Here is a 15,078-nt window from a genome sequence, read left to right on the forward strand (position 1 = left end):
CTGTAAGCGTGGCGGACGGGGCGGGAGGGCGGGAGGGCGATTACGCCATGGGTGAGACGAGTGACGCCTCCCTGCTTTACCCTCTGATCCACCCTTGTATCCCATAACGCGAGTGCGGGCTGTAATGCCAACCACCAATCGCAGCCCCAGGCGTTTCTGAGGGGGGCAGCAAGGAGCGGGGCCGCCCCTTCTGAGCTACTGCGAGGCTCCCAGGCGTGGCGGGTGTTGAGAGCAGGGCCAGGCCCCTCCCTGCCTGGGCAGCGCCATGAGCCGCAAACCATCGGCTGTGAGTGTAACCTGGACACACGTGATCATTCAGAGCACACGGCAGGGCGGTGCCTACTTCACACTGATCTCTCCGCCGTGCTGCACTCAGCCGCCGCAGCTGCTCTGCGCAGACTCTTGCGGCCTGTGCGTGCTGGTCACTGCCGGCTGCGGCCACGCGACTAGGGCTTGAGGCCCCCATGATGGCATGTGCGCATCTGCCAACTTAGTTCCTCTGTCCCTGGCAGGTGTCCCTGCCGCGCGACGCTTGACCGCGGCGCGCGCAGGATGCGCTGCTGGTCATCGCTGAGCGAGTTGAGTCGGGTGGCGACGCGGGCCCCGTTGACAGAAGGTCGCCCCAGCCGGCTCTTGGAACATTTACATTTGTTTTTTTCCTAAGCGTTTCCCGACCGTCTTATCGTAGGACGTTAGAAAGTCCAAACCTGAAACTTGCATGCAATCAGATGATGCCGGGGCGTAAAAGGGCCTCTCGTGGAGTGCAGCATAAACTCTGTGATGTATTTTGCATAGAGTAAAAACTCTGGAAGGGAACACCGGGAGTTGCCCCTTTTCGGGGGTGGGGGTCCACTGAGAGCGAGTCGGCAGCGCGGCGCGTCCCTTTTGCAACCTTGCTAGAATGACTTTCTTCCCCGAGCAGTACCAGGTTAGTTGGCAGTCCGCCTCGTACCATGGTGCCTTGGCCGGGGTGGTCCGCAAGCGGCGGCAGTGCATTTCCTTCCCGCCACGAGCTAATCAGTAGCAAAACGGGAGTCACCCTCCACCTGCATCTCCATGCGCCGTCTTCCTTCCTCATGATGTCTTACTTGCAGGCCGGCGTGGGCCCAGACGGTGTTCCTTACATGCTGCCGACCACGCTGAGCCAGGTGGCTCATGAACAGCAGCAGTTCCTGCAAATGCAGCAGCCGCCCATGCACATGCAGCAGGCCGTGCCCACCATGCAAGCGGTGCACCAGCAGCAGTACCAGCAGCAGGCTTTCATCCCTATTGGGGGCCTGCAGCAGCCGGCCATCCCCCAATATTACTACCCAACCCCCTACAGCGCCTTCCCGGGCGCTGCGCCCCTCGCCACGTTTGACGTTGTGGCCGCCGCCGCGCAGCCGCCGCCGCAGCTCGCACCCCCCGCCAACCCGCGCGGCGCCGGCGCCCGTGGCCGCCGGCAGACGCCCAGCGGCAGCGGCGGCGGCGACGGCGGCAGCCAGGCCGGCGGCAGCATGGGGTGGCCGCCGGGCGTGAGTGTGGGCGCCCTTGCAAGCAGCTCGGTCGGCTTGGGCATGCTGGGAATGGATGCCATGGGAATCCAGGGTGTGCAGGGCAGCTTCGTGGCGATGACTGTGGAGGACATCCTCGCGGTGCTGCAGGCGCTGCCTCGTGGCCGCTCCGCCGTGCAGGCGGTGGGGCACTGCCTCGGGTGCCTTGACAGCAGGTGCGGCCGCGCGCGCGCGAGCAGCTCGTGCGCGCTGCGAGGCGCGTGCTTGCATGCGGCGGGTGGGCATGTCAAGACCCATTTGGGGGTTGGCCTCACACTCTGTCCTCACCATGCCTTTGAACACGCTCACACGTTGCGCTGTCGGCTGTTGCAAATCGGTCATGTGCATGGCAGCTGGGCATTTGAACTGCCTCCACCGCCCTGCTGGGCAGGCCGCACGTTCCGGGTCCTTGTGTGCCTGTGCGGCCATTCTTGCGTGCCTGTGCGGCGGTCCTTGCATGCCTGTGTGGCCCTTTTGAAACCCCTCCTGATCCCAGCGCCAGTTTTAAATTCCTGACCCTGTGCCATGCCCCACTACCTCCTTGCACCAACATGCGCCCATGTCTCCGCGCAACCTCCACCTCTCATCCGCACAACAAACAATGCTGTGGCACACCCAGACGTGCCAAAGTGCATGCATGGGCCATCACAGAGCCATTGGCCCGTTTGTCTCCTTCCGGCCCGCTCATGGCTGTCACCCGTCGTCACCCACCATCACTCGCATCACCCACGGCACATGTGTCACCCGCAGGGCGCTGGCGGCACTGTTTAAAGAGCTGCACAAGAGCAGCCTGCAGGGGCTGGCCATAGAGCTGTTTGATTGGCTGAGAGGCATGCCGCCCGGGCAGGAGCTCACGTCGCTGCTGGACGTCTACACCTACACCACCATGATTGTGAGGGGGCGACACGGGCCGCGGGGGCTGGGATTTAAGGATTGGCCCGTTGAATAACTGCAATCATGTGCGGGCAGCTGGCGGATCGTGGCGGGCGCGGCGGATGAAGCTGGGGCCTGAGCGAGGTCAAGCAGCTCAAGGCCTGTTTGGGTGCTGAGGGTGTGAGAGACTAGTGTAGTCTGGGGCGGTTGACCCTATTTGGAAGGAACCGTAGCGGCATGGCACTCTTTTTGGAAAGTTGCGGGGGTACTTGGACCTTTGAAGTTGCCAAGGAACCAAAGAACGCGTGCTTGTGTTGAACAGATCACCATACCTGCAGCTTAACTCCGGCACACGCTCAGCAGCGCTGCCGCCCTCGTCATGCCGCCCCCGCCGCGCCCCCCGCAGGCCCAGTGCACAGGCCCGTCGCAGCTGCGGCGCGCGCTGTCCCTCGTCGCCGACATGCGCGCGCGCGGCATCGCGCTCAACACGCACACCTACTCGGCCATCCTCAACGTTTGCATCAAGGCGGGGCAGCCAGAGCTGGCCCTTGACGTTTACACCCAGGCACGCGTGCCTCGGGGCGCATGCGCTGCTCGGGGGCGCGGCACAGCCGCTCACTCTGCTTCGTTTTCAGGCGTGGTTCCCGGGGTGGGGCAGGGCCCGTCGCCGGCGGCCTGACGCGCGCTGCAGGGCCCGCGCTGCGACTGCCGGGGTGTCGGAAGTGGAAATGGTGTACTGTACAGAGTCAACGGCAGCTTTTCTTGAAATATCCAACACTGGCGCGCCGCCCGTTGTCCGGCCGTCCCCGCAGATGCTGTCTGAGGGCCTGACCCCCAACCTGGTGACCTACAACACGCTGCTCGAGGTCTATGCAAAACAAGCCAAATGGGAGCAGGCCCTCTCCACGCTCGACGCCCTGCAGCGCCAGGTGCGGCCGTCTGCCTCCCAGCACTACCCTGCCCCCCTTCCCCCTGCCGGGGCTGAGCAGCCGAGCCATTCGCACGCGGCAGGCAGCGTGCGCCTGCGGCAACCTGTGTAGCCGCCCCGCCCTCCCCCGCTGCTGTTTGTCCGAGAGCCACGCGCATGCACGCACGCACAGGCCCGGACCATGCCCACACACACCCACACACCTCGTACCCTGCGCCCCACCAAAACGAACCTCGTCTCACCCTGCGGCGCCGCGCGCCCCAGGGCCTGTCTCCCGAGACGCGCACCTACAACGTCGTCATGGCGGCCTGCAACGCGGCCGGCAAATACTCCCAGAGCCTGGCGGTTTTCTCAGCTATGCTGGCCGCGGGGCGCGCCCCATCCACCGCGTCCCTCAATTCGGCGATCACGGCGCACTGCAGGTGTGTGTGTTGGTTATCATGTTGCAGATTCGCGCGTGTCCGTGTAGGGTGTGTGTGTCTGTTTGTGTCAGTTGGTGGCACTAAAGCTGCGTGTGGGCCCCTTCGTGCCCGCACATTCTCACATGCTGACGTGCATGCGTGTGGGCTTGCATGCAAATTCTTACACCCGCAAGCCATAAGCCAGCGGAGACGCGAATCACGCGGCCTTTGTCGCAGCTGGGCCGCGGCTCGCAGCGGCTGCCCGCAGGTGCCCTCCTCAACGGTGCGCTTCCGCAACGCCGCAAAAGGAGCTGTCTCGCCGCCCTGCGCCCCTCCGGCTCCTGACCGCAGGCTGGGCAGCCTCGACGCCGCCTGGTCCATACTCCAGGAGATGGCGGGGCGCGGCTGCGAGCGCACGCCGGCGACGTACATGGCACTGCTGCACGCGGCAGAGGGCGCCGGCCGCTGGCGCATCGCGCTGGACGTGCTGGATGCTATGGCAGCCGGCGGCGTGCGGCTCACGCCGCAGGCGTACGCCGCGGCGGTCGGCGCGTGCGCGGCAGGTGAGCCGGTTCCTCGCGCGCGTCGCGCGCTCGCATCCCTCTGTTGCTTGGCAGGGCGTGGTGTCGCGTGGTGTCGGTTGGGCCGCTGCTGCTTGGTGAGCGGGTCTTCGTTGTTCAGTAGCTGGGCTGACCCTCACAACAGGCCTTAATGCGCCCCCGCCGCCCCTTCCCCTGCCCCCACAACCCTCGCAGCCGGCCAGCTGCAGGCCGCCCGCGAGCTGACCGCCAAGCTGCAGGGCGGCCCTCCCGGCCAGGCGCGCACCTGCCTGGCCGCGCCGGCCCACATGCTGGTGGTGCTCCACGACCGCTGCTGCGACTGGGGCGCTGCGTACGCCGTTTACGAGGGCCTCGCGGCGACGGGCGTGCGGCCGGACGGGCACATACTGGGGGCGCTGACGAGCGCGCTGTGGGCGGCCGGCGGCGTCGCGGGCTGCCTGCTGGCGCTGCGCGTTTTCGAAGAGGCGTGCAGGATCGGCGTGTTCAAGTGAGGAGTGGCAGCAGCCACTGTCTGTGAAGAATTGGGTTGGATCAAATAATTGGAGGCCGGAAGGTGGCTTGAAAGGCCGGCCGATTGGATGCTGATGCCACCGTGCTTGGAACGCTGCTGGGATGCATGCATCTCTGTTGGCTCCGTGCCTCAGTGCCCCCGCCCTGTCGCAGCGCGGCGAGTGCCGGCGGCCGCCTGCATTGGACCAAACCAAAAGCACGCGCACCCCCATCCCCTCGAAACCGGCTCCCAGGCTGACTGTGCGCGTCGACGAGGCGTCGAAGCACGTCGTGTTTGTGCTGCCAGCGGTGGGCCCGGGCATGGCGATGATCGCGCTGTGGCGGCTGTTCCAGGAACTGGCTTCGCGGCTTGAAAGGTGCGGTGTCCCTCTCCCCATCTTTTGCATCTCTTCCCTCCCTTCTTCGGGGCGAGGGGAGAGCCCTTTGCACCTTGCCCCCTCTCTGCCCTGTCTGTCCCCCCCCCTCCGTCGTGCACCCTCTCTGCGGCCTTTTCCGCCTCTTCGGCGCGGCCATTTGTGCTGGTCACAGCAGCATCGGTTTGCAGCACGCCGTCGGTGATGCGCACTGCGCTCAGGACATGCTTTGTTTGCACATGACTGCGGACGGCCCGCCCGCAACGCGACGCCCCGCATGCTGTGCGTGCTGTCTCTGCTTCGCAGCGACGGGCCCCACATCCTGCGCCAAAGTGTGATGCTGCTGGTGGGCCAGGACGACCGAAAGGAGGCGCGCATGACGGAGGCCATGCGCACGGTGAGGGGTGGGGGCGCTCAGCTTGCGCGCAGCGCATGCGGCTCGCGTGAAGGGTGCATGTTTCCGGTGGTGGGGTGGGTGTTTGCATCCGCAATGCGCATGCAGCGGGCATGGGGTTGCATGCGCCGGCACGGGGATCGGGAGCGGGTGTGCATGCACAAGGCCATGCAACATGCATGCGCCCTTGGGTTGTGATGTAAAGGGCTGCATGCACATGCGTACGCTCCTGCACATGCTCCTGGCCGCGCTCATGCGAGTGTGCATGTGCATGTGCATGTGTCGGGCACATGCGGAGTGCATGTGGCGTTGGAGTATGCATGTGCTTGTAAAACATCAAGTTGAGTGATTGCATGCGGTCGTGGTACTCAGTGCGGACCGGTCCCACATGCGCCTGTGCGTCATCTGACCATCGCACCCACCGCTCCTGCGCCCCCCGCCTGCGCGCCTTGCCTACCCGCGCGCGCAGCTCTGCGCCGCCCAAGGGTCGCCCTTTGTTTTGCTTGAGCCAGAGGACGCATCCTCCGCCGCAGCCGGCCACGACGCCACCGGCGGCCCCAGCGCCACCGCCGCGCGCCTGACGGCGCGCTCCGACGCGCTCGCGCGCTGGCTGCTGGCTGGCGGGCGGGGCGGCGGCGGCGGCAGCGGTGGCAGCGGCGGAGACGGCGCAGCGATGATCTCACGGCCAGAGCCGGTGCTTGTGCCCACAGACGCGCTCGATATGGTGTCCCCTCACCTGCTGATTGCGCAGCAGCAGGACGCAATCGCTGCAGCCGCCGCGGCGTACGCGCGCCTCGCCGCCGCGGACGACGCTGGGGGCGCGGCGGGTGCGGGCGCGGCCACGGCTGCGGTTGAGTTCATGGGGGCCGGCAGCGCAGGCGCAGGCGTGGGCATGGGCGCAGGCGCGAGCGCACTGCTGGGTCTGCAGGAGCGCGCCGGGTCCTCGGGGACAGCCACGAGCGTGAGCCTGACGCCTAGCACAAGCGGCGGCAGCCTGCTGGCGGGCGCCGCAGCCTCGGCCTCTGGCGGCGCCCTTGGCGCCGCCGGACCGCCGCCCAGCTCTGGCGCATCTAGCAGCGGCGCTCCCGCCGCCAGCACCGCAGCGGCGGCGGCAGCAGCGGCACTGACGGTGCTGCGCGCGGCGCTGATGGCCGGCGCCGCTGCGGCGCCGGGCGGCGCGGTGGACGAGGCGTCGGTCCTCGGCCGCGACGCCGCGGGCGTCGCTGCGCGCGCCGCTGCGCACCCGCTCGCGCGGGGGCTGCCGGCGCGGCGGATTGCAGAGCTGGCGCTCTGCGCGGCGCGGCGCGCGGCGGGGCTCTGGCCGGCGTGGCCGCGCGTGCTCGTGCCTGTCACTGGCTGCGCGGACCCCGAGCATTCGGAGGAGCCGCGCTGCCCGCCAGAGCTGCTTTCGCACCTGTCTGCGCTCGCGGCCGCCGCCGTCGAGGTCGGCGGCGCGCAGGGGTCCGCGGCCTGATCATGGGTGAAAGGCGTGCCAGCCTGGCTTGCATGCAACAAGGGCCGAGTGCTCCGACCCCACCGCGCCCCGCATCGCGGCGTGCCCGCACCCAGCGCCCGCCGCACCCCGCGTCTGGGCTCGTGCCGCTCGCGGCGGACCCGCCCGTGCGGGCCGAGTTGCTGCGCCGCATTCTTGCGAAGCCGGCGCGCCAGCCGGCCGGCCGGGCCTGATCCAGCCGCTCCCGCCTGATTCGGCTGCCCTGCGCCTGATGCAGCCGCCCCGCGCCGCCTGTGGCCGAGCAGGCTGCACTTGCCTGCGCTGCCAGCAGGCGTGCCACCAATTCAACACGCACCTTGATTTGTTCCCCCCTGCTGTGCAGCACGGTTCCGAGCTGAGCGGCCCTTCACATGCGTCTAACGCCATCACGCAAATACCCCAACGCGCCACAACTCCCGACCACCGGCCGCCCCACGCGCCGCGGCCTGTTTCGGCGGCCTCCGCCCCAGCTCAAGCCGCCCCGGCGTCGTCCTGCGGGCGGCGTTCATGAGTGCGGGTGGGGCCGCCGCCCACAAGGGGAGGGCATCCCAGCAGCCCCTGGAGGCTTCCTTGTTTCGCATCCAGCACTGCTGTCGTGCTGTCGTACCGTGAGCCGCGCCCCCTCTCGCGCCCTGCACGGCCACTAGCTGCGGTCTGCATGCCCAGTGGGCAACCGTGCGTGCCTTGGCCGAGGCGCGCGGCCGCCAGCACGGCGGCCAACACTCCTTATGATGTCGTCCGCACGTGTCTCGCTAACTCAGACGATGCAAGGGACCGCTGGCGGACCGCGTGCGGCGCGGGCCTTTCGCCGGGCTTGAACAGCGAGGCCGTGGTGCGACCTCCCTTTGCGCTGCAGCCAAGGGGATAGCGAACCTGTTTTCCACTGTGGCGAAGCCGCCTGCATCGCGCCGCGTTCCGGCTCGTGTTGTTGCGCCCACATCACTGTTTCGGTGGGCTTCTTATCATATCAGCATGGAACCTTTGCCAGCTTGCGAGCTCGCGCCGGCTAGGCTGCAACGCTGCCGCCCGCTGACTCGGCGCGCGCACGCGGCTGCGCCCACCCCCCAAGGTGCAGCGCCCGTGCTGACACAGCGCGCGCGCCTCGTGAGGGACGGCCCTAATGAGGCCTGCTCGTCAGGACTGTCTTGGTTCTGGGCCCCGCTGCTGCCCAGTGACTGCGCCCGCCCATGGATCCGCCGGACTGAGTCGGCGGGTCCCGCGCTGCCACTCGGCGTTCGCACCAAGCACTTTTGATATCGTCACTGCTACACGCCCAGCAACGCACTTCCCAAACCCCGAGCTGAGGCATATTTGGAAAGCCCCCCTTTCAGTCGCGCCGTCTCCACTGCTCACGCCAAACCAAGGGCCGACGCACGACACTATGCAGTGCTGCCAGCGCCTCCGCTTGGGGCCCGCGGCTTTTTCAGGCCTGCTGGCGGGTTGCTCGATCCCTCTCGCTGCCACCCGTGGCTGCGTGCGGCTGGAACCTGTCGGCCTGGCCGAGGCTTCGCGCCGTCGCGCGCGGAGCCCGCGTCGCCCTTTGTCGCGTTTTTGCTAGCCACCAAACCCCCCTAGGAAAATAGCCAAGCTACACTGTGCTGCGTGCTTGGGCGCTGCCGGCGTCCGTACGTGCGCCTTTTCGATCTGCTCGCCGCATCCTGCGCCAATCTGGCCATCCGCTGGTGCATCTGGGCGCGCCGCCAATGCCCGGCCACCCAGGGGCAGGGAGTCGCTCCTCGAGGCTGCCTTTCTCAGCTATTGGACGGACGGGGGTGTGTGGGTTTGTTTTAAGGGCCGATCCGCTAGGCCAAGCAGCATTGCGCCTCCCAAGCTTTGACGGACGCCCGCGCCGGCCCAGGCTCAGGGTGCGCAAGAAACCGGGGATGTCAACCCTGCATGCTGTGAGCCTCGCCCTGCTGCTCACCCGATCTGTGGGCGCCGGACAGACCAGGACCCCCCCCTGCGCGCACCCATTCGCCAGCGGGGGGTCGTGCGCGGTGAAGCACTAACAATCGCGCCAGGATCCGAATTTTCACACGCACTCCTGCGGCCGATCTCCCCGCACCCCTGCTCAAGTGTCTTTTTCGCAGTTGGGAGGCAGCGCCAGCACGCCAGTGCTGGCCCCTCTCCACCCCTGAAACGCAATTCCCGCGGCTGGACGCCGCCCACGTGGGCGCCTCAGGCCTCGGACACTTGCTGTGTGTTGGCATACCTGCCCCCAGGGGCGACGAATGGTGGCTGCAACACTCGCTCCGTCGCACGCGCAGCAGGGGCTGTCATTTCTGCCCACGCACGGGCCCCGCTCCCAAACATGACTTTGCTTACCTACTCCGGGGAGGGGTTCCGGGGGTTGCTAACAACCAGGATGATGCACAAGTCTGATTGAGGTGGCGGGCCCTCTTACGGGAGTTTTTTTGGGGCTCGTCGTTTGCCCGCACCGCCTGGTGCCTCTGCCCACACGCATCTGCCTCGTTGGAGCGGTGGCGCGCCGGCCCAAGTGAGGGGCAGGGTGAGGGGCGGGGCACAGTCAAGTCGCGGGGCCTGCTGTTTTCTCCGCTGGTTGGTGGATGGGGAGTCGAGGCCTTTCTCAACCGCTCCCTGGCTCCCTGGAAGGCGTGGTAAACGGTCATGTGCTGGCGCCATCCGCCACCTGGATTCCCTCATGTGTCTGCTTCATGTAAGCTTCCTTCGATGGCGGGCAAGCCCTTGAACACAAAAATGCATAAGCCTATGCATGCTGCAATGGTAAAAATGTGCCCGGCGGTGAGGTTTGGCGGGCCAGAGCAGGCCGCGCACTCCGAAGCTCATCAAGCAGCACAGGGGAGCAGGTGCAAGTGCGCTTGTCAACATGCACTCCACAGTTTATGCCCGCTCAGTGGCGATCACTTCAAGGATTTCGCACGACTGATATAGAGGTGTAGACCAGGTCTGGGCGTACGATAACCAAGTGCCACGTGGAAGCGGCGCTCACTGAGATCAGTGTTGAGAGTTGTGGCTGAAGAGGGTATCCTTAGAGGATGGTCACACGGTGATTCAATTGGGGCCAATCACGACAGAAATTGGACGGTGATAGGATTCGCACTGCAATCATATCCCTTTTGTGGACACACGGGACTGGGGGATGATTGGTCAGCGTTGGGCTTTGCAGACACAACAGCCTCGTGAATAGTGTTCCATGAAATAATTCGCTATTATGCTTCGCGACTCAAACACCATCCCAAGCTTTCGGCCCTGTTGCGGATACGCGTTCAGCCCCATGCCGCAGCTCTCTAAGTCAGTCTGGCTACGCAAATGTTTCTATATATAGAAATAAGTATTATATGACCGAGGTTCGTCCAACAGGACGATCAGCTTAGCGATGGTCCAAGCCACTGCTGATTTGCTACCTCCGGGTTCGGTCTTCGGGGCCATCTTAGAGCGGTCAATTTCTTCAATAGAATAGTAAAGAAAAATCTGGGAGCAGCCACCGGGCAAATGAACGTGGTTGCCCCGCGAATCTGCTCTATTGGGGTGGGGGAGCAGCATTCCCTGGATCGAGCAGGGTGGCTGATGCAGTGGCACAGAATGCCCGACCGTGCCTTGCAATGGATTAACTTCCTATGTATTTCGTGCTTTATGGCAGAGATTAATGCTGCAGCGGGCTGCACGCTAAAATCGCCACGAATCGCCTCGCGTGATTGGGACGGCAATCGTGATTGGCCCCAATCGTATCACCGTGTGACCGACCTCTTACCTGCACGCACCAAATTGCTAATTCGCGTACTCAACAACCATTACCAAACCCCCCGAGTTCTGGTCAACATCGTTGCCTGGATCTGAGTTCAAACGACGACGCAATGGACGGGCCGTAGATGATATCGAACGCAGCATGTTGACAACAAGACAAAATCAGGGTGTAACTCCGTGGCGATATCCGACCGTGGGGCGACGATGCATCGCGCTGTTGCTGCTGCTGCCGCTGCTTGCCCTGCTGTCGGTGCCACACCAATGCTCGGCTGCGCACAGTGCGCGCCGTGCCGTGGAGGATGGAATGGAGCTGCGGCTCCTCAGCCCACAGCCGTGCCATGACGATTGGGACTGCTGGGCAGGACAATACTGCCGGGGTGCTGCTGCAACATGCCCGGGCGCGTGCTCGCCCTGCTGGCAATGCTGCCTGTTTCCTGGCCTAGTCGGCGGCTGCCCTGAAAGGTGATGAGTATTCCTGATGACGCTCATGGAATCAGCGTGCAGCAATATGGGTGCACGCATACGCGCATGCCATGCTGCCCCGCGCCTCGCGCCGCAGGCACGGTTTGAGCGCAGCCGCTGGCATGGCAGTAATGTGCTTGCTTCCCATGCCGACCCACAACCTTGACAACTCGCACGCGCCCGTTCTTGCCCCGCCGATGCTGCGCCGTGCAGCTGCAATTGCCGGCCCGGTTCTCCATGCTCCAGCGGAGATGATTGCGGGCCAGGGTTGTACTGCGCGCTCGGGGAGGACCCCAACCAGGCCCCTGCGTGCCGCCGCTGCGATAACTGCGACGCTGCGGGCGCGGCGCCGATAGACGGCGGCGCGTGCGGGCCGCCCAGCTGCCCCGCCAACGCGTCAGCGGCGGGCATGGCCCCGGGCGTGCGGCGCCACAGGGCGGCCCAGGCGCTGTTTCTCGCATTCGAAGCAGATGACCTGTTCGGCGGCAGCGACAGCGCTGCCGGCGCGGACGGCGCCACAGGCTGGCCGCGGGCCGAGTTTGGCGCGTGGCTGCGGGGCGCCGTGGACGGCGGCTCGGGCGGCGCAGGCTCCGACGGGGCCGCCGCCGGCGCGGGGGCGCGGCTGGCGGATGCGCAGGTGGACGCCGCGTTTGCTGACTTTGATCAAGACAGCGACGGCACGGTCTCGCAGCAGGTGGGTGCCGCGTGGATGGGGCCGTCGCCGCGCGGACGCGGCTGCTGGCCTGCGGCTGCTGCGTGCAAGCGCCGCAAAGAGGGCCGCTGGCAAGAGGGGTGAAGGGGAGGGAGCTTGACAGGCAGCCGGGCGTGCGTCGACGCCGTCACCCCGCGCCATTACCCAATTATGGCGACCCCGATGGCGGCTTCTGATTGGCAGGAATGGCTGGAGGCTTCCCTGATGTCACCCTTGGATCAGATCATGTGCAGCCCCGGCGGCGACCTCTCCGCGGCCGGCGGCACCACTTGGCTTGGGTGCCCCTGCAGCCTGGGGGTGCCGGCTGCCGTCAGCTGCCCTGCAGGTTCCGCCTGCTCCCTCCAGGCGCCGTTGTGGGGCGCCGCGCTCGGCCCCTCGGGGCTGGCCGGCGCCGAGACGGGCGCCGGCGGCGCGGGCGCGGGGCGGTGCGTGGCGTGTGCGCTGGGGCAGCACTGCCCCGAGGGGTCTGTGATGAGGGTGAGCGGGCGGGTGGGATCAACGGGCTCCTGCACTGCATCGGGCTGGGCAGCAGTGACACCACATCGAGCCAGGCATCTTCTGGCTTGAGAGATGGGGCCCGGAGGCCACCACAGACACAGTTCTGCTCTCCCTCATGACCGCCGCGCGGATCCCGTCCCTGGCCGTGCGCAGGACGCGGACCCGGTGACCGCGCTGGAGTGCCCGGCCGGCGCCTTCTGCCCCTCGCCCGCCGAGGCCCGGCCGTGCCCGAACGGAAGCTTCTGCGGCGCAGGGGCCGCGGGCCCGAGCACCTGCGACATTACGGGGCTTTTGAACATGCGCAGCGGCGGCGGCAGCAGCGGCGGCAGCAGCGGCGGCGGCGCGACGGACAGCGGATTTCAGATCACCGAGCGGCGGAGCGTGCTCGACATCGTTGCGGCGGGCGGGCAGGAGGTGGCCGGCAACTACTGTCCTGCAAACGCAACCAGCCCGCTCGAGCCATGCATGTAAGAGGGCTGACCCGCGGCGTGAGGGCTTCCAAGGTTCCAATCTGAGCAGTTCTGAAGAAGCACGTTGGTGGCATCCTGGCCTGCGAGACAGGGTACCGCCGCAGCCGCCGTAACCCCCGCAACCACCATGATCGTATGCCTGGCAGGGAGGGGCACTACTGCCCCGATCCGTCGATGCAGCTGCCGTGCCCGCCAGGCCATTACTGCCCGCCAGGCAGCACTGCGCCGCGCCGCTGCAAGCCGCTCTCGCCCTGCCCGGCTGCCACTGTCAAGCCGCGCTTCAGCTGGCTAGCGGCCATGCTGTCTGGCCTCATCGCCAGCGGCGGGGTCGCGCTGTGGCAGGCGCTCCTGTGGCTCGAGGGGCGCCGCTGGGGCGCCGCCGGCAGTGGGGGCGCCGGCACGGCGTCGTTCGGCGTGGGCAGCGGCAGCGGCAACGTGGTGAATGAGATCAGGGGGTGGCTTGGTGAGCGGCCTGTTCGGTTGCTGCGCAGCGCTGTTCATGCTCTTGGGGCGTTCATTCAAGCGAAGCAGTGTTCCCTGCCACTCTGCCTGTATTACACACGCACCCACATATGACCGACGCCCTCGCCTCCTCTACCCGCAGACGCCTGCCACCGAATGCGGCAGCAGTCAAACGAATTTGATTTTGGCGCCGTCGGCCACAAATGCTCATCGCACCGCACGACAGCGGACGAGGCTGCCGGAGCCGGCGTCGAGGGGCTCCTGTCCCGCGACGACAGCGATGCGTACTGCCGCCTGACGCTCTCCCACTCTGCAATTTCACGCGTACCCAGTCACCATCTGCCCGTCGGCCTGCTGGGCATTGGCGCCGGCTTGTTTGGCGGGATAGCAGGCCGCGCCGTGGCGCAGCAGCAGCAGCAGCAGCAGCAGCAGCAGCAGCACCACCACCATCACCACCGCCAGCACCTGCAGCACCCCCATGATGGGGCGGATGCAGCGATACGCATCCTCGGCTGGGGCCCGGTCGGAGAGGCGACAGAGGATGGCAGCGCCAGCGCGCAGCCGCGCTGCCCGGCAGGCGCAGGGCCACAGCAGGCTTCGACGCCCGGCCCAGCCGAGTCGCTCGGCCAGCCGAGCGGGGGCGGGCGGGCGCACGGCCAGCTTGCGGGCGGGGTGGAGGCGCGGGGCCGCGGGCAGCGCCAGTGGCCGCGGTCGCTGCTGTCGCCGCGCTCACTCCAGCGGCAGCAGCAGCAGCAGCAGCATCGCTTGCTTGGCGAGGCGCAGGCGCAGGCGCATCACAGCAGCAGGAGCAGCAGTGGTGGCGGCAGCGGCGGCCCGCGCGGAACCACCGCAGGCGCCTGGCGGCCTCACGAGGTGTATGGTGGCGCGGCCGCCCCACACGGCTGTGCTTCAGCAGCAGATCACGGCGTCAGGGGATCAGCACGTTTGGGCTCCCAATCAGAGGTCGCAGTGGCCGCTGTTTGCAGCGGCGGCGAGGCGGCCGCCGACGCGCACCCATGCACCTGTGTGCCCGAGGGGCCCAGCCAGTGCGACGAGGGGCGGCGTGGCGAGGGTGGGGGCGCCGGCGCGGCGCCCGACGAGCTGCGCTGCTCTGTCGGCACACGCCCCGGCGCCGCGCCCGTGCACGCCCGTGCATGGGCGCCAACGGGCGGCGACTGGCTGCTCGCGCGCGAGCAGCTGCTGGCTGCGGGCGCGAGCGGCGCGTCAAGCCCGACTGGCCGCTGTTCATTGGACAAACATCAGCCCCGCCCAGGGGGCGCTGCAGGATCCGCCCTTGAGGCCAGCCCAGAGCCCGCGCCCGGCGGGCCGGGCGCGGCAGCGCGCGGCTCAGGCGAGTGCACGCCTGTGGTCAGGAGCTACCCGAGCCTTACCCTGAAGGGCGCGGCGGCCGCCGCCGCGTCCGGCCGGCTGGGCAGCCTGACGTCTTCGCGCTCTCACGCGTTCCAGGAGGAGCTGCTGCAGGTCCAGCGGTCCGCGCGCAGTGGCACCGAGCGCCAGCGGCAGCGCGAATGGCTGCACGCGCACGGGATCGGGGGCGGCGGCGGCGGCGGCGGCGGCGGCGGCGGCGAAAGCAGCGGCGGCGGGCGCTCGCGCAGCAGCGGCGCGCGCAGCGCGGGCGGCGGCGGGGCGATGTCCTCTCCTAGGTCGCCGCGCCTCTCGGCGATGGCCGTGGCGGCGGCGGCGG

At 67.5% G+C, this 15,078-nt stretch overlaps 2 protein-coding genes across 2 annotated transcripts; both read left to right on the plus strand.

The window, feature by feature from the left end:
* Positions 1-901: 901 nt before the first annotated feature.
* MNEG_1840 (Pentatricopeptide repeat-containing protein) lies at positions 902-7,025 on the plus strand (the record flags this gene model as incomplete). Its single annotated transcript, XM_014049685.1, has 11 exons — positions 902-928; positions 1,095-1,708; positions 2,283-2,424; positions 2,812-2,958; positions 3,218-3,334; positions 3,598-3,755; positions 4,086-4,297; positions 4,490-4,781; positions 5,038-5,160; positions 5,464-5,554; positions 6,021-7,025. The coding sequence occupies 11 exons, from the start codon at positions 902-904 to the stop codon at positions 7,023-7,025; spliced, it is 2,928 nt and encodes a 975-aa protein (XP_013905139.1).
* Positions 7,026-11,640: 4,615 nt separating this feature from the next.
* Positions 11,641-12,912, plus strand: MNEG_1841 (hypothetical protein; the record flags this gene model as incomplete). Its single annotated transcript, XM_014049686.1, has 3 exons — positions 11,641-11,925; positions 12,289-12,420; positions 12,595-12,912. The coding sequence occupies 3 exons, from the start codon at positions 11,641-11,643 to the stop codon at positions 12,910-12,912; spliced, it is 735 nt and encodes a 244-aa protein (XP_013905140.1).
* Between the last annotated feature and the right edge of the window lie 2,166 nt (positions 12,913-15,078).

The sequence above is a fragment of the Monoraphidium neglectum genome (assembly GCF_000611645.1).
Source record: "Monoraphidium neglectum strain SAG 48.87 unplaced genomic scaffold scaffold00193, whole genome shotgun sequence".
NCBI classification, from domain to species: Eukaryota; Viridiplantae; Chlorophyta; class Chlorophyceae; order Sphaeropleales; family Selenastraceae; genus Monoraphidium; species Monoraphidium neglectum.